Below are 24,999 nucleotides of genomic sequence, written 5' to 3' on the forward strand. Positions count from 1 at the left end.
GCCATAAGAAGTCCCGTTTGCAGTTTGCGAGAAGCCATGTGGGGGACACAACAAACATGTGGAAGAAGGGGCTCTGGTCAGATGAGACCAAAAATGAACTTTTTTGCCTAAAAGCAAAACGCTGTGTGGAAGAAAACTAACACTGCACATCACCCTGAACACACCCTCCCCACCGTGAAACATGGTGGTGGCAGCATCATCATGGTTTTCTTCAGCAGGGACAGGGAAGCTGGTCAGAGTTGATGGGAAGATGGATAAAGCCAAATACAGGGTAAATTAGAAGAAAACCTGTTGCAAAAGACTTGAGACTGGGGCAGAGGTTCACCCACCAGCAGGATAATGACCGTAAACATACAGCCAGAGCTACAATGGAATGGTTTGGATCAAAGCATATTCATGTGTTAGAATGGCCCAGTCAAAGTCCAGACCAAAATCCAATTGAGAATCTGTGGCAAGACTTGAAAATTGCTGTTCACAGCGCTTTCCATCCAGTCTGACAGAGCTTCAGCTATTTTGCAAAGAATGGGCAAAATTGTCACCCCCTAGATGTCCAAAGCTGGTATAGACCAAAAAGACTTGCAGCTGTAATTGCAGCAAAGGTGGTTCTACAAAGTATTGACTCAGGGGGGCTGAATACAAATCCATGCCACACTTTTCACATACTTATTTGTAAAAAAAAAAAAATTGCAAACCATTTATCATTTTCCTTTTCCTTCCACTTCACAATTATGTGCCACTTTGTGTTGGTCTATCGCATAAAATCCCAATAAAATAAATCTACGTTTTTGGTTGTAACATGACAAAATGTGAAAAATGTCAAGGGGTATGAATACTCTTTCAAGGCACTAACTTTTTCAGCAATTTACAATCAATAACATTAAAGGCTAACCTCTTAGATTGTAAGCTCTAATGAACAGGGCCCTCTGATTTCTCTTGTGCCAAATTTTATTGTAACTGTATTATCTGCATTCATTTTGTAAAGCGCACCACAAACTTTTAGAGCTATATAAACCCTGTAGAATAATAAAAATAGAGGGACATATTATTGTATTTCACAAAACAATCACTAGGTGGCAGAATATCTCCATGGTCATACATCCTAAACATGCAGTAAAAAGTGTACTCTCTGGATTGCTACATAAGTGACATTTATTAATGTTCTGCTATATTTACATTTTTAACATAGTAAAACTGTAAAGTGAATTGCCATGTTGGCAAGTAAAGGTGCATATCAGTCTACACAAAATGCAAAGATTCTGCTTACACAGTTGAAAAGCACAAGAAAGTACACATATTTTATGGACCCACCCAAACCACAGCAGACAACCCACCCCATGTTTACAGTAAATAAAAAGAAAAAAAAAAAACAATTTAATTTTTTCCAGGTTAACAGACCAGATAGAGTTCCAATGTGCAGATTGAAGTAGTTAAGTCCAGAAACAGCAGAATGTGCAGTGAAAAGAGGTGTTACACAGTACCTGACAATCATTCCTGTGCAATGCTGTGCACCCTGGATAGCCACCTGTATTGACCAGAGGAGACATACACAAAATGTCACTAATTCTTATCTCTTAGATGGTGGAAAAGGCTACAAAGTTGATATATGAAGGTAAAGGAACCTCTGTTAAACAAAATATAAATAAATAAAAACCTCCCTAAAAAGGGAGTTCCTGTTTACAGGTATATTGTCCCCTACTACTGGCTCTCACAACAGTAGGCCCATATTTTAGCTTTACTCCACTGTCACCTGCCATGGTGAAATCCAATATTTTGATGTGACCATTTGGATATGCTTTTGAATATTCAGACTTGACTTAATAGTAACAGACTCAACTTAGAGTAAGACTCCTGATGTATGTTGCGTGCGGGGACCCTTCTGGGTTGTTACACAGAGGGGGTCAGGTGTAAATCTCTCTTTTTTAAACTGAATATATCTCTTTTAGGTCTATACATCCACAGAACAGAATACACCCAAGCCATAATCCGGCAGCATGCTAACTAAAGTTTGCCAAACAAGTTTTATTTATATGTGTTTCACCATTATCAGTTTATGAAGACCATGCCCTGGAATCATTTCCAATGATTATACCGCATTTTCAAGTGCGAAAAGATGAAAGTGAAATATCACAGAAGCCAAATTTGACTGGCACTTCATGATTCGTTTTTTTTTTTACTACTCTGCAGCTGAGAAAGGAAATACATTGATTACTAAATACCTACCCCACATGGAAAGGAATAATTTTAATGCATGCTGAAATATTAATCAAGGTAATAAGATTACTGCTGCCCAATAAACTATAGAGTGACTCTACCCAAATCAGGACTTGTTGTCTAGGACCCCTGTTGGGAGATTGTCCCATGCACACGTCTAATGCAGCTGTAATTCGATAAGTCAAAATTGTCAAATTTGTGTAAAGTAGATCCTTAAATATTTTACAGCAATAACAACCCTCTACTGGCATAATAATAAACTATGTCTATAGCAGTGTTTCTCAACTCCAGTCCTCAAGGCGCCCCAACAGGTCATGTTTTCTGGCTCTCTGTTATTTTGCACAGGTGATTTGATCAGTTTCACTGCCTTGGTAATTACCACAGCCGTTTCATCTCAGGGAAATCCTGAAAATATGACCTGTTGGGGCGCCTTGAGGATTGTAGTTGAGAAACTCTGGTCTATACCATCATGGTGCACACAGTTTGCATCTAGTGGAGATTAGAGGTGCAACATCAGTCTATAAACTGTAATACTCCTTAGTAAGTCCTATGGAAAACAGAACAGTAATAAACCCTTCATTTGGCCACTTCAAGGGGAATCTACTGATTTCCCAATCCTAAAAGCTGAAGATGGAGTCCATCAATAAAAACTAGTGAAAATAAGTGGAGGTGTATCACAAACAAGCAAATAGTTTCCCAGCTGGCGTCTCTTTATATCAAGGGAAAAAATGATGTCATGCTATGTATAACTGCCATTCTTTTTTCCCATGTAACTGATGTAGCAGGTTTACAAAAAAAACATCAATTATCCACAGGACAACATTTAATGATGTGGTGCAAGGAGCAATGCATGGGCAGTGGTCTCCAAACTGCTCCCCTTTGGGCATTGTTTTCCCTTTTGTCAGCAATAGTAGGGCATAATTCGTGCCACTGAAACCAACAACGAGACACTATTCTTCTCACCGACACCAATGATGGGGCAATATTCCTCTCACAGACACCAGTGATGGGACACTATTCATCCCACTGATACGAATAATGGGGCACTATTCCTCCCACTAACACCAGTGATAGGACATGATTCCTCCCACTGACACCAATGATGAAGCACTATTCCTTGCACTGACACCGGTGATGGGGCACTATTCCTTCCACTGACACCAACGATGGGAACACTATTCCTCCCCCTAATAACAAAGAGGAGACATTGTTTACTCCCATTGACACCAGAACATTTTCTATTCCCCCTGGCCACAGTCTGGCCCCCCTAAAATTTGAAGAACACTAAACTGGCCCTTTGTTTAGAAAGTTTAGAGACCCCTGCACTAGAGTAGTCTCCCCTAATAATTCTATATAGCAGATCCAGTGTCACATTACAATCACCAATGTTATCTTCCAGTTAATTGGACAGGAATATTTATCTTGTCCCTTAATTGCAGCATTTAGTGAATGTAGGCATGGGTGCAGTCAGATACAAATAACATACGTGGGTTTATTTTTCAGCAGTGAAATTCTAGAACACAATTTTTTTAGTTTTGGATTTAATGATAAGAGGTTAGAATCCCTGTCAGGTTTTAGTTGCTGACCATGTCCCCATTAAGAAGATCTACCCTCTCTAATTGTCTTTGGGATTTTTCCTCACTTTCACTCCTTATGACAATGGTCTCATTGTCATAAGGAGTGAAAGTAAGGAAAAATCCCAAATTTTAAGCTGTCACCAGAACATCAATAGAAGAGAAATCTTCTAACGGGGAAACTTGTTCCCATGACAATTAAGAGGGTGTTTCCCCTTGATGTTGATAGATTTTTTTTTTGTCACTTCCTATTGTGTCTACAGGAAATGAAGTGAAATTTCTCAAATGTGACACAGATGGCAAAAACTAATTAAAGGGGGTTTAGCAATTACAAAATGAAAAGAAAGAAAAAAAAACATTTTGGTAATAGATATACCTTTACGAGTTACTGCCTTATTCTAAGTAACTATAAATGCATTTATTACATTTCTTTTACTGTTAATGTTTCCCAGTAACTGTCATAATTCATATACTCAGAAATTTCAGAGTAATCTCTCTTATGAGAGACAACCAATTATAATATACAGATAGGTAACAGAAACAGTAGCAAAAAAAAAAAAAAAAAAATCAACGTATGAAGCTTCGACAAACTCTTTCCCAAAGCTGAACACAATACGATACACAAAAACATCTGTGCGGCAGTCAAATGAAGAGACCGGGATAACAGAATGAAATGACAGTGCCCTCTTCTGGCATAAAGAGTGCGGTTCAATGTTCTTGGTTTTGTTTTACTAACATTATATAAGGCTTTATTAGTACTTCACAAACTTGATTGCGATAGCTTTGATTTAAACAGTAGCCACTAATGATTCCAGAATAATAATAAAACATATTTATGCAAGTACTATTAAAATTTTACACCTAAAAACAAAGAAATGCTTATTTTTTTCTTCAACTTTGTTTTTCTTTTTTTGTCTGCTTCTTCATGACTTTTGTTTAATTTCTAAATAAAGCAGGTATTTTTTTTTTCCCTTCGGTGTTTGAAATTTTGAGTCTCTTCCTGCAGGTGTCCATGCAGTCTGTCCATATGTTCGGGAGTTTTGCAGAGGCAGGAAGGCAGGGACCAAACAACTGAAAAAAAGGCAGATAATAAAAAAAAATTAAAGTGCCAACATACTGAATGTCTAAATACCCTATATACACTGTTCCTGTCACTGTGTTGTGACTGACATAAGAAAAGTCACATTTTATAGCAGGACACAAATTTGCACGTCAACAGCCTTTGACAGTTGTGCCAAACACTCTTAGTTGTCTAGCCATGACCAAGTATGCCAAAGTTTGTTCATTTTTAGTGTAGGTAGATCTAAATGTGCAAATGTTGCTTTTCTGTGCCAATTAGGTAGGGGCAAGCTTTTAGATGTCAATTTAGCATTAGCATTAAGGAGTAGGTTATGGACTAATTTATGTTCAGGCTAAAGAACAAGGGTTATTTAGGGTTAGGTCAAAAGTTAAATTGGGCAAGATAGTGTTTATCTGTTAGTATTAGGTTAATAAATGTTAGATTGGGTGTATAATGTTTAAAGAAACCCAGTCAGGAGTTTAAAGAAGTGAAAATGACAGATACCTGTAAGGAGAAGAAGTATTTTTCTCACACCTCTGGCAGCCTTTGACTCCCACCTTACCTCAATTCCAGTGCAGCAGCCTCTATCAGTGTCTTCATCATTCGACTCTTCCACTAGTGTGAGCTGCTTCTTTTCCCCTGGGGTGCTTTCATCCTCTGAACCCTACATTACTCCAATACACAACGCTGACTTAGTGGTCAAAAGAAAGAACCGCAGCACGTGTGAGGGACACACCCAGAAGTGTTGAATGCGTAAGAAATCATTGGAGGCTGCAGCACTGAAACACAGGGGGAGGTAGGCCCTAACAGAAAGGCAGATGTAATACCCCTTCTCTTACAGAAAGCTGCATTTTTATTTCTTTAGAGACCTGACAGTGTTTAACAAATGCATGACAAATGTCCATCTCATGGCCCTAATAATATTACCTATAAGGCCTTATACTTGGGTGCTTTCATAAGCCTACCCAGGACCCCTGCAGCACATGTGCTGACCAATAAGCATAACACAGGCAGTTCACCACCACATGTACCTATTGGGCTTAGCCACTATCATTTCACATTATAGTAGTTCCCCATTATCAACTATCACAGCCAATATTAGGAATATGGCCAGGCAATGGGAATTTGTCCGACACTTTAAAGTTTATATGTTATGATCAACTAAGTATTAACATTCAGGGTTAAGGTAAAGATTAAAGGAGTTGTTAAAGGCAGAAGGTTTTTTATCTGCATTCTATGCATTAAGATAAAAAAAACATCTGTGTGCAGCAGCCTTCCAGCACCCCCTAATACTTACCTGAGCCCCATCTCTATCCAGCGGTGTCTACCAGTCCCTCAGCCGTCCGGGACTCTCCTTCTGATTAGCTGAAACACTGCAGCGGTGTCATTGGTTCCTACAGCTGTCAGAGTCAGTTGGCCAATCAGGAGAGAGAGGGGGCGGGGTTGAATGGCAGCTCCATGCCTGAATGGACATAGGAAGCTGTGCCTCGGCTCGGGTGCCCCCATAGCAAGCTGCTTGCTGTGGGGGCCCTCATAGGAGGGAGGGGCCAGGGGGAGTGAAGAGGGACCCGAGAAGAAGAGGATGCAGGCTGCCCCGTGCAAATCCACTGCACAGAGCAGGTAAGTATAACATGTTTGTTATTCTTATAGAAGAAAAAAAACAAGACTTTACAATCACTTTAAAGCCAAGTTTTAGGGGGTACGCCAAGCGTAGGCTTTAATTGTTAGGAATTGTTAGGAATAATTTGAAGGTCAAATCCATTGTTATTGACAGTGTATCTGATTTCCCACCCCATCAAAAAGGTACTGTAGCCTGCTTACATAGCTCTTCTGGCAAACTAATTAGCCCTTATTGCTAAACCTGGAATGCTACTGCTCAAAACAAATGAATATAGAGTTATATTTATATTTAATCTATATGTATTCCATGAGACAATTTAGAAAGACAGTTCCCCGAACTAGTTCACCGTTTTCATGAGACTATACATTTTTTGGTTTTTAGCATGAAATTTTGTGCTGTGAACTCCCACTCCCGTCTATCCCAACTTGCCCTCTTTTACAATCCTGTCCTATCACGAGAAAAAGTTTTTGTCAGAACATACATAAGTAGCAAAATGTACAAATAGCTGTCACTAACCACTGATCTAAAAAATGACTCTAAATACAGTACATATTCCCATGAGTGCCAATGTTATATCCTAGGCTTCTATCACTGTTACATCTATGGTAACAAAAATATGTACCTGAACCTAGGGACACTAAACTTGTCATACATGTAAAATGCAGTCTGTCTGCCCTCTGCCTCTTTATCTTTTCAGTTAATCCACTATTTAGCACTTCCTTTAACAGACCAAGTTGGCAATAGATCCAGTAAAGGAAATTATTTTCTTACTTTTTATAACATGTTACTAAACTTTTGTATTCCCAGGAACCAGTATGAGCTGCACGAGTACTTGTGAGAGGAGCAGTGTTTGGTGGCAACAGGAAAGGTATTTACTACCATTTTGTTTACTCAACGGCAGTTGAAACTATAATTTTCGCAACATGGCTGCTTTAAGTCTCTAAAAGTGTCACTAGATTTCCGAGGGTGGTCAGACATGCATACAAATGTAGACACCTGATGGGTGAATGAACACAAACATATGGCTTGGATGAACATGAGCTCAAATTAACAGAGAAGGCACTGGCAATAAGCATTGCTGGCAGATTCTACAGGTGATGCTTGTCTCTGGAGGGGATAATAGCAATTGAGTAAAATTTTTTTTACCCAGCTCAATCAACTGTTACTTCTGACATCATCCAGCTGCTGAGGTCAGGGTCCTCCCATAGGCATAAGATTGTCGCCCGATTCAGGTAATATTTCAGGTTTGTGGAAACCTGTATTCATTTCTATGTAATGTAGATATATAATAAACTATAACTAAGTTTACTGTACTGAAAATTAGATGTAAAGGTACACAGTCCTCGCAGATAAAGAAATTCCACTAACTACTCGTGTAACGATGCTGTACTAAAAGTCCCAAGTATAACATTTGATGATGAATCCATATCTTACCTTTAATAAATAAAAAGAACCCTGGTTCTTGGGAGAGAGGAAAAGTTGTCTGGCAGCTTTCGAACCTTTGCGTAATTGATGAATCCTCTGAGAAACAGAAGGAATCCTAGAAAAATAAATAATATATAAGAACTCACACACAACTGTCCTAATTGCTACAGTCGGCTGTAAGATCTCCTATACAGGGGAACATACCCAACACCATGAGCATTTCAATAAGGGTAACAAAACTCCTATAAGACTTGTCTTCAGCGTACAATAAAACCTTGGATTGCGAGCATAATTCGTTCCAGAAACATACTTGTTATCCAAAGCACTTGTATATTAAAGCAAATTTCCCCATAAGAAATAATGGAAACTCAGATGATTTGTTTCCACAACCATTTATTCATAGGTTCTTCAGTTTATAATCCTTATAAAAAGAATAATCGCAAAGTGAACAGGTTGTGTAACCATAAAATGTCCATCCACAAATGGAAGCCTCCACAAGGGGATTAGAAGCAAAATCCAGCAGGAGCTACAGAGTATAAAAGAGAAGAGAGTCGCCTCTAAGTGTAGCAATATGTTGTACCTTCATTAAAGCGGAGTTCCACCCAAAAGTGGAACTTCCGCTCATCTGAATTCTCCCCCCTCCGGTGCCACAATTGGCACCTTTCAGGGGGGAGGGGGGTGCGGATACCTGTATTAGACAGGTATCTGCATCCACTTCCAGGAATAGTCACGCCCCCTCCCGCACCGCCCAGCTGTCTCCTGGGAAACACACAGGTCCCAGGAGATAGCGGGGACCACTTAGGATGCGCAGCGCGACTCCCGCATGCGCAGTAGGGAACCGGGAAGTGAAGCCGCAGTGCTTCACTTCCTTATTCCCTCACTGAGAATGGCAGTGGCAGCAGCCGAGAGCCGAGCTATTGCTCGGCTTTGGCTGCGAAATCGCTGGACCCCAGGACAGGTAAGTGTCCGTTTATTAATAGTCAGCAGCTCCAGTATTTGTAGCTGCTGGCTTTTAATAATTTTTCAGGTGGACTCCCTCTTTAACTGTAACAATATTGTCACACTTAGAGGCAACTCTTCTATTTTATAGTCAGTTGTGACATGATGCTACTTGTATATCAAGACATCACTTGTATATCAAGTCAAAAAAATTTTGCTCGTCTTGCAGAAGGCTCTCAAACCAAGGTTTTACTGTAATGACAGCTGTCAAATGTTTTGCTTCTGAAAATACTAGCTGTTTGGCATTTTATGCCAACAAAGTAGCTGCAGTACTTTCATTACCTCTGTCAAGCTTTGTGTACTTTATTGAAGTCAGTAAAGCACCCTTCAGCTCCAGTTTAGGTTGTTACCCTGGGTTCACACTAGTGCGATGCGGGAACCAGCGCGATTCCAGCACCGGTTCCCGCATTGCTTCTCTCCCGGAGGCAGTTCACACTGCCTTGTGCGAACCGCTGCGGGTGTCATTAACCAGTTTAGTTCACAGATCGCAGTGTGAACTGTGAACTCGCACAGGAATCGGATCGCATAGGTGAGAACCTCCATGCGATCTGATTCTAGTGCGGGGAAAAACAAGTCCCTGCACTATTTTCTGTGCGAAGCCAACGCAAGTTCAGCCATACAACTGTAAAGCTGAGCTTGCATTGCTCAAACATCGTATGTGATCAGCACCTGCGGTGCGGGTGCAAATCACATGCGATCTCTGAGATCGCGATAGTGTGAACCCGGGCTTAATCACAGATCAAAGATCAAAGATTAGTATTGGTTGTCACTTGGAACAGGCTACTAGCAGGCTTGTGCTGGCTTTTATAAAGCCTCAGCACTACTTTGCACTTGCTGAAAGCTGGTTGATGACGAGTTTAAAATGGCAGCGAAGACTACTACTATTGTAGACCTATATTAAACATCACTAAGCAGCAGGTGAAGCTTTAAAGCCTCAAGAAAGATACTTGAAGTAGAAAACTTTTCTAATTCTTTGTAAAAGTTTTCTGTTTCTTCCTAACCATCCCCCCCACAGGTCAAGAGCTACTTCAGAACTCCTTATGAACACTTAATGCCAACTGTCACTATTTAAAGTTTCGTTACGTAAAGCGGAACTTTATAAAAAAACTTGATAAAAAAATAATGTACTTTAGCAAGGAACATAGATTCCACGTTAATTATGCTACCAAAATTAGTGTGTGCAGTAAATTGCCTCCAGCACTGCTCTTGTTTCTTCTTGGTGGAGGCTGCCATTTTGTTGAAGCCCAGATCCCCTGAAAGCAGTAAATCATAAAGAAGAACTAAACCCATCGATTTAACAATTTAGAAAAAAATTTGATTCTTGAATGCCTGGATTGCTGTCACATTTGCTTGTTTCTTAAACCAAACTGTCAAACTATCAAAGGCCTGGTGTCATAACTGATCACATGTGCAGCACCATGGCAGTTGCAGATCAAACAGAAGCAACTTCCTTGGCTGTAAAAGGATAAGAGGGTTTAATTCTGCTTTAAGGCTGTCAGTAGATCGGCCTCTACAAACTCAGCAGTGCCTAAAAATGAAGAGTACCTGAGCATGTGCAGAGCAGGGTGAGACCATGTATTACTGGATTTTAAACAGTGTAAGCACTTATTTTTAACCCCTTCATGCCAACATAACGCAAATATGCTGCTTTCTGCTTCAAGGGGTTTTACCGGGGTGATGCCTGCAGCTGCAAGCATCACCCAGGTACTGTTTTTTTAGAGCCAATGGTCAGCTTTCTTGTAATAACAACCAATACGGCTTATTATGTTATTACAAGCAGCGACCCCCCCCCCCCCCACGCCCGGCCTCTCCCCTCCCACCAGAGGCCCGAACAAAGCCGGGATAGGCTTTGATTGGATCTAGTGACCCGGAAGTGATGTCATGACATTACTTCCAGTTTACTGAAGCTCTAAAGGTTCCATAAAAAAAATGTCAGTATTCAAAACAGCCAAACTTGGCGAATGCTTTTAAGTGCAAAGGAGGGATTTGGGATCTTATACACCCCAGATCCCCCCATAAAGAGTACCTGTCACTACCTATTACTGTCACAAGCGACGTTTACATTTCTTGTGACAGCAATAAAAGTGATCACAAAAAAAAAAGAAAGAATTTAAAAGTGACAGTGTAAAAAAAAAAAAATAAATAAATAAAATAAAATAAATAAGATGAAAAAAAATAATAAATTTAAGCGCCCCCATCCCTCCGTGTTAGTGTGCAGAAGCGAACGCATACGTAAATCGCGCCCGCAAATGTAAACAGTGTTCAACCCACACATGTGAAGGATCACCGCAAGCGTTTGAGCGAGAGCAAAAATTCTAGCACTAGATCTCCTCTATAACTCTAAACAGGTAACAGTTAAAGGTTTTAACCTGTTTTAGAGCGTTGCCTATGGAGATTTTTAAGTACCGTAGTTTGTCGCCATTCCACGAGTGTTTGCAACTTTATAGCGTGACATATTAGGTATCTATTCACTCAGTGTAACATCATCTTTCATATTATACAAAAAAATTGGGTTAACTTTACTGCATTTGAAAGACCGCTGTGCAAATACAGTGTGACATAAAATATTGCAGCGATAGCCATTTTATTCTCTAGGGTCTCTGATAATATATATATCATCTATTTACCTCTTCCCACCCTATCCAAAACAAAACTTAATAAAACAGTTTGGCGCTGAAGTTGGGATCAGATAACAAAAGTCTATTAACCACTTGCCGACCGGCTCGCGCACATATACGTCGGCAAAGTGGTTCGTTCCCACGAAACACCGTACCCATACGTTGGCTCCTTTTAAGAGCCATAGAAGGCACATGCGCACGATGCACGGCGAGTTGACCCCATTTGCATGGCTGGCTGGTGCGATCGCCGCCAGCCACCAGTGATTGCGGGCACGGGAGCCAGAACGAGATTTGTGTGCGTAAACACACAAATCCTCGTTCTGACAGGAGAGAAGAGACAGATCTGCTGTTCGTAGTAATTACAAACAGCGATATGTCTCCTCCTCCAGTCATTCCCATCCCTCCACAGTTAGAAACACTCATGAGGGAACACATTTAACCCCTTGATCGCCCCCTAGTATTAACCCCTTCCCCTTCCAGTGACATTTACACAGTAATCATTGCTGTATAAATGTCAACGGTCCCAAAAAAGTGTCCGATCTATCCGCTGCAATGTCGCAGTCCCGCAAACAATAGAAACGCAGATCACCGCTATTACTAGTTAAAAAAAAAAAAAATAAATAATAATAATAAAAATGCCATAAATGTATCCCCTATTTTGTAGACACTAAAACTTTTGTGCAAACCAATCAATATACGCTTATTGCAATTTTTTTTAACCTGAAATATGTAGAAGAATACATATTGGCCTAAACTGATGAAGAAATTTGTTTTTTTAAAACATTTCTGGGGATATTTATTATAGCAAAAAGTAAAAAAATATTGTTTTTTTTTTTTTCAAATTTGTCGCTCTTTTTTTTCTTTATAGCGTAAAAATAAAAACCGCAGAGGTGATCAAATACCACCAAAAGAAAGCTCTATTTGTGGGAAAAAAAGGACATCAATTTTGTTTGGGTACAACTTCGCACAACCACGTAATTGTCAGTTAAAGCGTCGCAGTGCCGTATCGCAAAAAATGGCCCGGTCATTAAGGGGGAAAATCTTCCGGGGCTGAAGTGGTTAAGTGATAAAAAATTTTTTCATTGATACAGAAAAAAAAAATGTTAAAATGTCTAACTAAGCTGGCTCAATAAAGCTGACACACTTTGAGATTTAGTACTGGAACATATGCTCACAGCCCTGAATTATTAGGTTTGGACCCCAGGAGCTTCGCCCACCACATATGCAGAAAAAAGTGGCTGTAGAAAACCCTCCGAAAAGCACCTTTGGAAGATTTAGAAAATAACAAAAATAAACCTTGCAAAAGAATACCATTTTTTTTTGTTGCTGCCGTTTGTAGAAACTTTGCTCATTAGCACAGCAAAGCCATTAGCAGAATCTTCAAATCTGACATACTTCAGGTTGTGTTCGATGCCTGCACCTCTAGCAGGGAGGATTTGATTTAAATCACTAGTATAAAGGTTTGATTTAAATCAACTCAATTTAAAATTGTGTGAATGCATCAATGCAGTGCATGTTATCTCAGCTTGCAGAGCTTGGATTCATTGAATGAGTTTATCAAAAAATGTAAATATTGCAGAATATACAGAATCATGCTACATAACTAAGCTCTATTTCATGCTGAATAAACTAAACTATTAATGTATCTTGAATAGAAAATTATTTGTATAGGTTTTTACTCCAAAAGCATTTTATTAAAATAAATTTGATTAAAAAAAAAAAAATCAGATTAAAAAAACCAAAAAACTATTTTTTTTTTAAATCATTGATTTTTATCCACCCTGAACTCCAGACATGCACTGTGGTTCCCCCCACTGACCGCTACATCAATACAATGCATAGCAGTTGCACAGAGGCTGGTGGGTGAAACTACAGTTTGCAGTAGGGAACACAGGCATCCAGCACAACCCAAAGTGTATCGGATGTGAAGATTCTGCTGGCAGTTTTGCTGTGCAAGACAGCAAAGATTCCACAAAAGAGCAGTGACGTAGGTAAGTATAAATGGTTTCCTTTTGCAGGGTTACATTTTTATTTTTGAAATGCATTACAAGAGCAATATGACTATTGCTACCATTGTTTGCCTCCGCTTCAAAAAACACTAGATCCCTGCTTTAAAGTATAACTAAAGGCAAAACTTTTTTTTTCGTTTTGGATAGAGTGGAAAGGGATTAGAATGCTTGTCAGTTTTTATTACTGTCCCCCTTTAGGGAGATTCAATCTCTCTATTTGTCCTGTGTACCATTATCATTGAAAGTGACAGAAAATCACAAATTTTGGGTTGTCCCCAGAATAGTAATAGAGGGATAATCTTCCAAGACAGCAGTTCTGGTGACCTAGGGGTCCCCAAGAAATTCCCTTAATTTGCAGGGATTTCCTCTCACTTCCGGTTTGGCTATGGAACAGGAAGTGAAGGAAAATCTCCATAATGGGACACAGATGGCGGAAAAAAAAAAAATCTGACAGGGGTTATAACTCACCCTTGCTCAATTCAAAATGAAAACAAAACATTTTGCCTATAGATCTACTTTAATGCTGACCTGCTGGCTTCAATATTTTGAGGCCTCCAATTAGGAAGGACTTCTAACTTTTCTCTGACTTTGTTTTTTTACATGTGTTCCGAGTACCTGAATCCGCAAGTGGATAAGCATAACAGCTAGACAATAAGCATTTTTAGAACAAAAATTCGCTCTTCCATTAGTGGTGCAGGTCAGAACCAAAGAAAAGTAGATCTAGAACGCCAAGCAGCTGTACATGACTGCAGGTACCACTTTGATCAAAGTCTGAATGGGCCACCAGCCCAACATAACCTATTTACAATACATATTTAGATATGATAAAAACACAATAAAGAAAACAGAGTAAAGAATGTGTTTACATTTTCTTATGAACAATCATCTTAAATGGCATGTTAGTCCTTTGTGTACTACTTTTTCAAAATATAACACATCAGTTTCTTGGATTTCTAGTTTCCCTGCAACTAATAGCGCTGATGTGCCACAGTCAATTATATAATGTGTACGCTCTAGGTGCTGCACTTCTCTGCCAACCTGGGGAAGGACTACAGCTGCCTAGGACTGACAGTGTCCAGATCTTCATAATTTATTTTCTGCTTCCATTGCTTAAATCAAATGTAAAGTATGAACATCTAAAACGTGGACTGAATTATTTAAATTGTACTTACCCAATACCAAAAACACCCACCACAACCAGTACTGGCCATCGAAATATCCAGGAAAGTAAGTGGAAAACTGTACATAAAACAAGAAAGTGGCACATTTATTGGCGGTAATGCTAACAATTAACATTTCAGTCTACATGGGCCTACTTTTTTAACCCAGTAAAGAAGAATATTAAAGTTCTAGCTTCTACCACAATGATTCTGTGGCATTCCAAAAGACATATATTTAGCACCCACAATAAACGGTCAGCTTTAAAACAATAAAAAAGGATATCCTGCAATCTGCATTCCTAACATTAGAGGGCAGACCAGACCACATTAAAAAAAAGAGCTGTCAAATATCAAATTATAATCCTATATCCACTCTCTCTTTATGGAGCTGACTTCTGACAGCAGTAATCGTAAGCCATTCTTTTGACTTCCCACCCTTTGGCAGTTTAAAAAGGAAATCTACCCCATCTTGAGTTTACAAAACGAAAATCTATATATCAGTCCTATCTTACAGCTAAGGCTTCAAGCATCCTTAACCCCAATCCCCCCCACCCTTCCCTAAAGCCCAATTTACACTAGTAAATGGGGTCATTTGTGATTAGGGTTCCCTGCAATAGGCTACAGATAGGAAGCCCCACTGAAAGCAATAGGCGGCCGACAGCTCCCACAGCTATTCACATGTAATCGTTCATGGAGCGATTACCTGTGAATGATTAGCCCTGGACACATTACTTTCAGTTGGGCTTCTCAACTGCAGCCAATTGCAGAGAACCTCCGCTGGACCTCCCACAGCTAAACGCTAACAGCCCCATTCATTTAGCCCCATGGGACCTAAATCGTGCTGATGATTTCCTCCATCTTATGAGTGATAGTAAAAAAAGGTAAACAGCATTCCCATAGACTTGAATGCAAAACTCTCCTGAAGCAAACCAAAGCCCATTGACACAGGCCTAAAGATATGTGGATTCTTTAGTTTGTTGTAATTTATATGTAGAGAGATTAGGGGTTGCTTAGCTCACCTTATACTCACCTCATAGTGTATGCTAGTGCAAGAAAAAATTAAAATCTGCTGCACATTTTGCCTCTGTAAAAAACACTGGAAATACAGAATAACACCTGTTGATCCTGTCAGAAATGCAGTGAGCCCCTAATTACTTGCCTCTGCTTCCCCGAACAGTGTTGGCCCTACTTGAATTATACCCTACTGGACTACAGAACACCTCCTTTATGCTATGGAAATTTAGAGAAGGGGAGGTGTTCTGTAGTCCAAGAGGGGAGCTATTAATTTCCTATGCAGAAAAGACTAGCTTTGTCATTAATCACGAAGAAGTCTACAAATTGAACAGCTCATCGCCACCTAAAGTTCAGTGTACACTAGAAACTTCAGCCCTGGTGGAAGATCTCAGTTTAAAGGATAAGTTCATCTTTTCTAACATGTTACATGTGTGTAACATGTTAGTACTGCAGCTGCCCCGCACCCCCCCCCCCCCCATGATCCATGGTGTGAAAGCAAACTGGGGATCTTCTCCCGATGTCTACTGCCACAATTCAAAAAAGACATGGCCCACCCGGCGGCATCACTCATTCACAGTGTTCTGTGAATAGGAAACTACAACTACCGACAGACAGCCTTAGAGGTTGTCGGATTGTGGTTCTCAGTGACCTACCACGGTGCTGTTGAGCTCTGTGGTAGTTCATTGAAAGTTCCTGTCAGTGTGTACCACCAAAAGAGCCCTGCATAGCACCCGCGAGCTGTGGAAGAATATTTTCAGTAAAACTTACTCGGACAATTAAGATCCACTTTATCAGGGACAGTCCAAATCCAGAAATGGCCCCATATCTGCCAGCAGCTGATGTGGTCAAGCAGAATGACAAGAAGAATCCAATCCAGTTAAAAAGGAATGCCACTGGAAAAAAATATATTTTAAGTGTTAAACTTAATTAAATTAAAAATAGACATACTTTGTAGAATTTATTTACCATTTATGCATTTACAGACTGAAAAGAAAAAAAACACACTTGATCAATAAAACACATTATATTTTAAAGCACTGCACAAACTGATGGCACTATAGAAATCCTGTATAATAATAATAATAATAATAATAGCTGCACACAGTGAATAGTACTACAGTGACAGATTTATCTTTAGATATGTGCAACTTCCTTTTTTGTCAGTATTTGATGGCTGTATGGCTTAATTACAGTTATAGATTATGTCACTTTGGACCCTCTAGAAAAGGCCCCGTTCCTGGTCGTCAGCCACTATAAAAGCTGGCAATACACTTTGGTCTTACACTTAGGAACCAGCCAAAATTAGCTCAGTAGGCAGCCCTGCTGGGTTGCCACCCAACCAGCATTCTTTGCTTAAAAAATTATGCCGTGTACACACGGGTGGACTTTCTGACCAGACTGGTCTGACGGACCGAATCCGGCAGACAATCCGACTGTGTGTGGGCTGCATCGGACTTCCGACAGACCGTTTCGTTCGGAAATCTGACGGACTTTAGATTTGAAACCTGCTTCAAATCTTTACGTCGTAACTCCGCCGGACTCACTTCCTAACGGAAAGCCCGTTCGTCTGTATGCTGGTCCGACGGACCAGATACGACGCAAGGGCAGGGTACTACATCTCGTGCTCGCTGCAATAGGAAAAACAAATTTTCCTATTGCGGCGAGCGCGAGGCGACGATGTCCCTTAGGTTTGGTATGGATTTTAAGGGGAGCCCCCTACGCCGAAAAAACGACGTGGGGTCCCCACAAAATCCATACCAGACCCCTATCCAAGCACGCAGCCCGGCCGGTCAGGAAAGGGGGTAGGGACGAACGAGCGCCCCCCTCCTGAACCGTACCAGGCCGCATGCCCTCAACATGGGGGGGTGGGTGCTTTGGGGGAGGGGGGCGCCCTGCGGCCCCCCCCACCCCAAAGCACCTTGTCCCCATGTTGATGAAGACAAGGGCCTCTTGATGAAGACAATGGCCATGGTTGTCGGGATCTGCGGGCGGGGGGCTTATCAGAATCTGGGAGGCCCCTTTAATAAGGGGGCCCCCAGATCCCGGCCCCCCACCCTATGTGAATGAGTATGGGGTACATCGTACCCCTACCCATTCACCTAGGGAAAAAGTGTCAATAAAAAACACACTACACAGGTTTTTAAAGTAGTTTATTAGACAGCTCCGGGGGTCTTCTTCCGACGTTGGGGGTCTTCCGACTTCGCCGCTCTCTCCGGCCTCTTCTCCCGGTGTTCGGTTCTTCTCCCGCTCTCCAGCCTCTTCTCCCGGTGTCTGGTTCTTCTGCCGGCTCCTCCGCTATCTTCTGCCGCTCTTTTGCTAGCGGTGGCCCGGACTTCTGCGTGGTCAACATCACGCCCCCTTATGAAGTCACAGTCCCAACATGCCCCGGGACTGTGATGTCATAAGGGGGCGGGGTCACCGCCTATATAAGTCATTGCGGAGCGCACACACAGCATTACAGCGGGAGAGAGCGTTGTCCCAACATCAGAAGAAGAGAAGAGGGAAGAACCTGACGCAGAAGTCCGGGCCACCGCTAGCAAAAGAGCGCCAGAAGATAGCGGAGGAGCCGGCAGAAGAACCGGACACCGGGAGAAGAGGTCGAACACCGGGAGAAGAGTAGAAGAGGACGAGAAGACCTGGACAGCCGCACACTGGAATGGATAAATCCGTCTTTTTATTCAAAATACATGGGGTACACAAAACACGACTGTGGGGTGGTACAAAAATATCTGGCGCATTTCGCACGTACACCAAGTGCTTACTCTATGAGTAAGCACTTGGTGTAAGTGCAAAACGGCCAGGGTTGTCGGGAAGAGGCCCTTGTCCTAATCAACATGGGGACAAGGTGCTTTGGGGTGGGGGTGGGCCGCAGGGCGCCCCCCTCCCCCAAAGCACCCACCCCCCCATGTTGAGGGCATGTGGCCTGGTATGCTTCAGGAGGGGGAGGCGCTTGCTCGTCTACCACCCCCTTTCCTGACCGGCCAGGCTGCGTGCTCGGATAGGGGTCTGGTATTGGTTTTGGGGGGAACCCACGCCGTTTTTTCGGCGTAGGGGGTTCCCCTTAAAATCCATACCAGACCTAAGGGCCTGGTATGCCTCGCGACGAGCCTTGCAAGGTGTCAATCTCGCCGATAAAAGCGTCGAGATTGACTTCCTTTTCTAGTCCCGTCGTACCCGAGTCACGTTCAAAATGAACGGACTTGTTCGTGTGTGGGCAAGTCCGTTCATTCGGGAAGTCTGCCGTAACTCCGCTGGGAAGACCGGCTGACATAGTCTGCCAGAAAGTCCGGTCGTGTGTAGGCAAGTCCGTTCGTAAAAAAAAAAAAAAGTCTGTCGGAAGTCTGTCAAAAGTCCATCGGAAAGTCCGTCAGACCAGTCCAGTCAGAAAGTCCGCCCGTGTGTACGCCCCATTAGAGGAGCTGGTGGAAAATTGTTGGCTGAACAGCGCCTGCAACTGATCAGATACAGCCACTGATCGGGTATTTTTTTTACAGTGATAATACTATAACGGCAGTGGGTGATTTCTTGATGAACACTATAATGTGGATGGAGGAATCGGTTAGTTTTTTTTTGCCCTGCAGGCTCAACGAAAAAATACTATGAATGTATGGCCAGCTTTACAAACCTGACACAGTCTAGTTCAGGCTGTACTGCTTTGTTTCATCAAAGATCCTCTGATATGTAAAGCGGAACTAAATTCTCTTATCCTTTACAGCCAAGGAAGCTGCCATCTTAGCCCCTGTTTTATCTGCAGTTGTCATGGTGCTGCACATGTGACCATTTATGACACCAGCCATTTAATGGTTTGACAGTTCTGTTGAGGGTAAAAGCAGCTATGACCGTGTGTCATTCACAGCATGCCTTGAATATAACTCTTTTGGAAAGCAGTGAATTTAGTTCCTCTTTAATGTCCAATGCAAAAGCCTAGCAACTGTTTCTTTATAAGCTATGTGCACTCTCATTAAAATTTATTTTTTTACTACTTTATCTTTTTTTTTTAAATGACTGCAATACATACAAATGTCCACTGTTCGCAAGCAGATAAGAAGCAATGAGTAACACGATACAGAAACAAATTCAAATAATTGAAGACTTTGTAGTCTTTATACTAAAGGCTGATAATAATCGTCAATCGAATGTTTAAACCTTCGTGTTTTTTCACCCTAATGCATCCTATGCATTAGGGTGAAAAAGCACCTGGCAAGGACCTGCCCCCCAGCCCCCCGTTTACTTACCTGAGCCCTGAAACTTGACCCGGCGGGGACGTGCTGTCTCTCTGCCCGGTGTTCTCGGCTCTTGATTGGATAGATTGATAGCAGCGCAGCCATTGGCTCCCGCTGCTGTCAATCAAATCCAATGACGCGGGCGTCGGGGGCCGAGTCATACATTCAGCGGCTATGGACGCCGAATGCTGGACTCAGGAGCACGCCCGCAAGGTAATCCCCTCGAGAGAGCGATTCTCCTAGGGGGTTATCTGATGTGGGGAGGAGCTGGGAGAGCCGCCGGGGGACCCCAGAAGACGAGGTTCGGGCCGAGATTTTGACCCGTTTTCAGGCGGCAGGCTAAAGATCCCTGTCAGCTGACATCACTCAGCCGATCCAGGTGCTAGATCGATCTCGACTTTACATTCAGGATCCACTTAGAAGCCTGGACCGGCACCTGACTAAGTCTCTCAGCGGCTGCCAGACACTTCCAGCTCTGTCACTTGAGTGACAGAACAGAGAGTCAGTCACGGCTCTCTGCTCAGAGTGGAGGAGAGAATTGAGCGATCAGTGGTATATGATCGCTTATTGCTTACTACAGAGCCAACAGGGGACAGATGAAGCATCTGATCGATCTAGGGGGGTAAAAAATATTTATTTGGAAACCCAAACTTCTCTTTATTTGGGCCTGCAGTGTGAAAACGCTTGATGAACACAATGAAGAGATAAAAAAATTCCGCTTTGGTTTGTGGCTACCCCCGCTCTTCTGTACATCTGCTGGTGGTGGCAGACCTAAGTCATACAAAAATATATCAAATCTACCTTGGTTGTATCGCAGTCCACAAAACAAGACAGTGCTAGAGTCCACTAGATGACATGTGCATAGAGCATAGTCTGCAGCACCAATACATCTGCACATATTAACACTAAAATCACACATATGTATATTGGAAGTGTAGCTGAATCCAAAGTTGTTCTTGCAGAGCCATACTTCTGGGTTCCATCAGCAAAACAGAAGCTTCTCCTATCTCCAAGTGTCTAATACTTAGGGCAATGTTAAACTGGTGTCCCTGCTGCTGGTGACATCATGCAAGCAGAAGAATCAAAACAAGTTGTTACATTCCCTAATGGACCACCTTTGAAGCAACACCTAATTAATTTGGGCAGCAAAGGGGAGAAATAATAGGAGAAGCTGAAATGAGTCTTATGCCGCATACACACGATCGGAACAGCCACCAGCAAAACTCAGATGAGAGCTTTTTGTCGGAAAATGCGACCGTGTGTATGCTCCATCAGACTTTTGCTGGCGGAATTCCAGCCAGCAAAAGATTGAAAGCATGTTCTCTATTTTTCGGTCGGGAAAAGTTCCTATCCGAAAATGTGTTCGCCTGTATGCAATTCGGACGCGCAAAAAATCACGCAAGCTCGGAAACAATTTGACACATGCTCAGAAGCATTGAACTTCATTTTCTCGGCTCGTTGTAGTGTTGTACGTCACCGCGTTCTTGACGGTCGAAAGTTCAGAGAACTTTTGTGTGACCATGTGTATGCAAGGCAAGTTTGAGCAGAATTCTGTCGGAAAAACCGTCCAAGTTTTTTCTGACGGAAATTGTGATAGTGTGTACGCGGCATTACACCAGGTTCACAGATGTGCAGTGAGATTTTCAGGTCCATTTTCAGAGCAAATTTCCAGAGTAGCTGTTCAGCGGTTCAGCTGCGATTTAGATACGGTTCTGATGTGAATTTTAGGAACAAACAGCCGTCGGCGTCCTTAAAACAGTGTTCCAACTACAATCGATTTTTTTTTTTAACCCTTTCATAAGCTTTTAAATTAGCATTTGAACACTCATGTCTTTTTTTGTAAATTGTGTCCCCCCGATGTCTGGATTTATCTCTTAATAAAGTTTGTTAGTCCTTTCTTGGCCATTTTCATTTTGCTTGTGGGCATGTGAAGACCACAAACATCCTGTTCCGGGATACGGTGCCTGTTCTCTCCCCGATCTCGCGCACACGCATTGAGTCATTTTCGTAGCGCTGTTGTTTTGACGAGAAATGCCCCATCGAATAATGCCCTCCCTGTACTGCGCAGCGCTTGCGTAGTATGGAGCCGCCGAAAGCTGAAGAACAGTGGAATCCAATGTTCGGCGGCTCCATACTGCGCAAGCGCTGCGCATGCATAGTACTGGGCGGCATTATTCGACAGGGGGCAGGTTGCCTTCACAATGGGCAGCATCGTTGGAAGTGCCCACCCCGTTGTGATGGCAACGAAGTCCTCAGTGCTGCTCACTGACTAGTTTTTTTTTTATGTTATTTCATGCACAGTAATACCTTTTTTTTTTTTTTTTTTGGGTGGAACTCTACTTTAACAATAACTGTTTGTTAAAGAGCGGGCTGCCAAGCTGGCCGCCGCATCCTTAACCGATGATGCATCAACTGTCAGTGGGGCTCCTTGCTGACAGCTGAATGTAAACAAAAGAATTGCCGGCAATAAAGCTTGAGAAAAAAAAACTGTGCGGGAGTACCCTCCCAATCCATATCAGGCCCCTCAGGTCTGGTATGGATATATAAGAGGAACCCCCTACGCCAAAAAAGAAAAAAAAAATCCATACCAGACCCTCATGCAGGAAAGCAAGCACCCGAGAATGAACAAGCAAGCAGCCAAGCATGAGCAAGCAAGCAGCCCCCCGCCCCCCCTCAAACCATACCAGACCAAATGTTGATGGGTACAAGGGCCAGTGGTTGTGGGGGTCTGCCGGCGGGGGGCTTTTATTAAAAAACAAAAACAATGTCCCCCCAAAGCAAATTCAGTATCAGTCACAATAAACGCTGCCGCCGACTGGGGAGGGGAAAGAAAGAGATCTGAACCCAACACTGGCTCCCACCGTCTGACAGCTCTGCAGCCTCCCGCAGCTAAATGAACTAAGGGGCGGGGGCACCACAGTGTGGCCCCGCTCCTTGTGCCATCAACTGGGGCATGATGAGTCAATGACATCATAAGGGGGCAGGGGTCACCTGATGACATCACCGGTTGTCCCCGCCCTTTAGTTTACTTAACCTCAGGAGCCAGCCTCGGGCTCAGATCTGCAACCACCCCCCCGAGTCATTCGAGGCGGTGTTCATCGTGACTGTCACTGGATTTACTTTGGGGGGACTTTTTTTTTAAATAAAGGACTTGTCAAAAACTGTCTCTGTGTTTACGCCATATTCATTTACATGGGGGGGGGGGGGGGGGGGCAGGGCAGGATCTAGGGACCCCCTTGTTGACAACTTCCCATCCGGGCCAATTCTGAAACTTCGTTCTTACATGTAAAAATCAACATTTTTTTTATTTGCTACAGAAATACTTAGAACCCCCCCATATATTTTTTTTTTAGCAGAGGCCCCAGAATAAATTGGTGGGTGTTGCAATTTTTATGTCACACGGTATTTGCGCAGCGGTTTTTCAAATGCAATTTAAAAGAAAACAAACTTTCATGAATTAACAAACAGTACCTCACATGTGGTGCAATCACAGTTTACATATGGGTGCAGGAGTAAAGTATGTGTTCGCATTAGCGCGTAAGCATGGTGGGGCGGGGGCGCTTTACATTTTTTTAATATATATTTTACTATTTATGTTCTACAAAAAACAAAAAACTTTGTTGCTATCACTAGGGATAAACAACATTTCTTGCGAAAGCATGGGCCATGACAGGTCCTCTTACACTATTTTTTTCTCAATTTTAATTGGTAGCAATTCATTTGTTTACAACATTCAGCGGTCAGTGGGGAACTCCGTTTACAGCTGATGCGTCATTGGTTAAGGACGCTGGCGGCTGCCTACTCCTAAAATTCTTCTAATTATTTTAGACCCCAAATCTCTCCTCTAGCCTCCCATGCAGCCGATGAGACACAGATCGATCTGATCAGCTGGTTTCCTGGTCACTGGTGGCCAGGTAAACAAAGAAGCGGAACTGGAGGGTATGACATAACTCGTTGCTCCCGTTCCGTTCTCTCTGCTCAGGGCAGCCATCCCTGCCGGCCGCATCGCTCCCAGGCCCCGCAATCGTACGCCTGGGAGAGGCGGCAGCGTGGGGGGCGAGGGGTGGGATCGAGTTGCTAATTAGCCACTCAGATCACTTCTGCATGAAAGAAAATCGCCGGCTGAAAATATACATACTGGAATGATGCCTGTAGGGGCAGGCATCACTCCGGTATAACCACTGAAACTGGGGGAAGTGGTTAAAGAGAGCTTTTAGATCCCAATAAGCCACCCGCCCGCAGAGCCTCACAACCACCGGCCAGGGTTGTGGAGAAGAGGCCCTTGTCCCCATGAACATGGACACAGTGCTTTGGGGGGGGGGGGGGGTCTAGGCTGCATGCTCGGATAAGGGTCTTGGTATGGATTTGGGGGGACCCCACACCATTTGTTAAAAGATTATTTTGGCATGGGGTTCCCCTTAAAATTTATACCACACCCGAAGGGCCTGGTATGGATTGGGGGGACCCCTACGTTGTTTTTTTCTCTCAAATTTTAATTGCTAGCAATTCATTTGTTTACAACATTCAGCGGTCAGTGGGGAACTCTGCTTAAAGCTGATGTGTCATCGGTTAAGGACGCTGGCAGCTGCCTACTCCTAAAATTCGCATCAGAATCGTATCCAAATTGCAGCAGAACAGCTACTTTGGAAATTCGAACTGAAAAGCGCACCGCACATGTGTGAACCCGGTCTAAGCAAGCCCGCTCCTTAACAACCAGCTATAACACAGGAGAGGAGGGAAATAGAAAAAAAAAATGGCAAAATTGTGTTAAAAGCCGATATGTGCAATTTAGAAGCGTTACAATACCAGTTCATGAGCTTATAATTTGCACCTGAACCGCATTGCAGTGCTCAGAAAACGTACAGGACTCTTTTTCTATTAGCTTTGCGGATGCACTGCATATATAACAGCTACGATAGAAACCAAGGTTATTTCATGCGAATCAGATGCGGTTCCTAATGCATCCGATTCCCATATATGTGAACTGGGGCTTAGTGATTCTTTCATTGGCAAGTTGTTGGCAGTAACAGAATGACTAGTGTCCAATGGCCTTTTGAAGTCTGCAGAAAACCTCAAACACCAAGA

General features: G+C 42.6%; 1 protein-coding gene across 2 annotated transcripts in view; it reads right to left on the bottom strand.

Annotated features, from left to right (window-relative positions):
• Positions 1 to 1,131: 1,131 nt before the first annotated feature.
• NDFIP1 (Nedd4 family interacting protein 1) overlaps positions 1,132 to 24,999 on the bottom strand; it is a 78,877-nt gene continuing 55,009 nt past the window's right edge. For both annotated transcript variants that reach the window (XM_073620647.1, XM_073620649.1), the window contains 4 exons: positions 16,460 to 16,584; positions 14,690 to 14,756; positions 7,901 to 8,006; positions 1,132 to 4,856 (listed from right to left, as the gene is read on the bottom strand). In XM_073620647.1, coding sequence (XP_073476748.1) covers positions 7,903 to 8,006; positions 14,690 to 14,756; positions 16,460 to 16,584 — 296 coding nt within the window. In that variant the 3' untranslated portion in view covers positions 1,132 to 4,856; positions 7,901 to 7,902. The remainder of the gene's footprint in view (positions 4,857 to 7,900; positions 8,007 to 14,689; positions 14,757 to 16,459; positions 16,585 to 24,999) is intronic.

This window comes from Aquarana catesbeiana, linkage group LG03, assembly GCF_042186555.1.
Source record: "Aquarana catesbeiana isolate 2022-GZ linkage group LG03, ASM4218655v1, whole genome shotgun sequence".
Classification (NCBI taxonomy): Eukaryota; Metazoa; Chordata; class Amphibia; order Anura; family Ranidae; genus Aquarana; species Aquarana catesbeiana.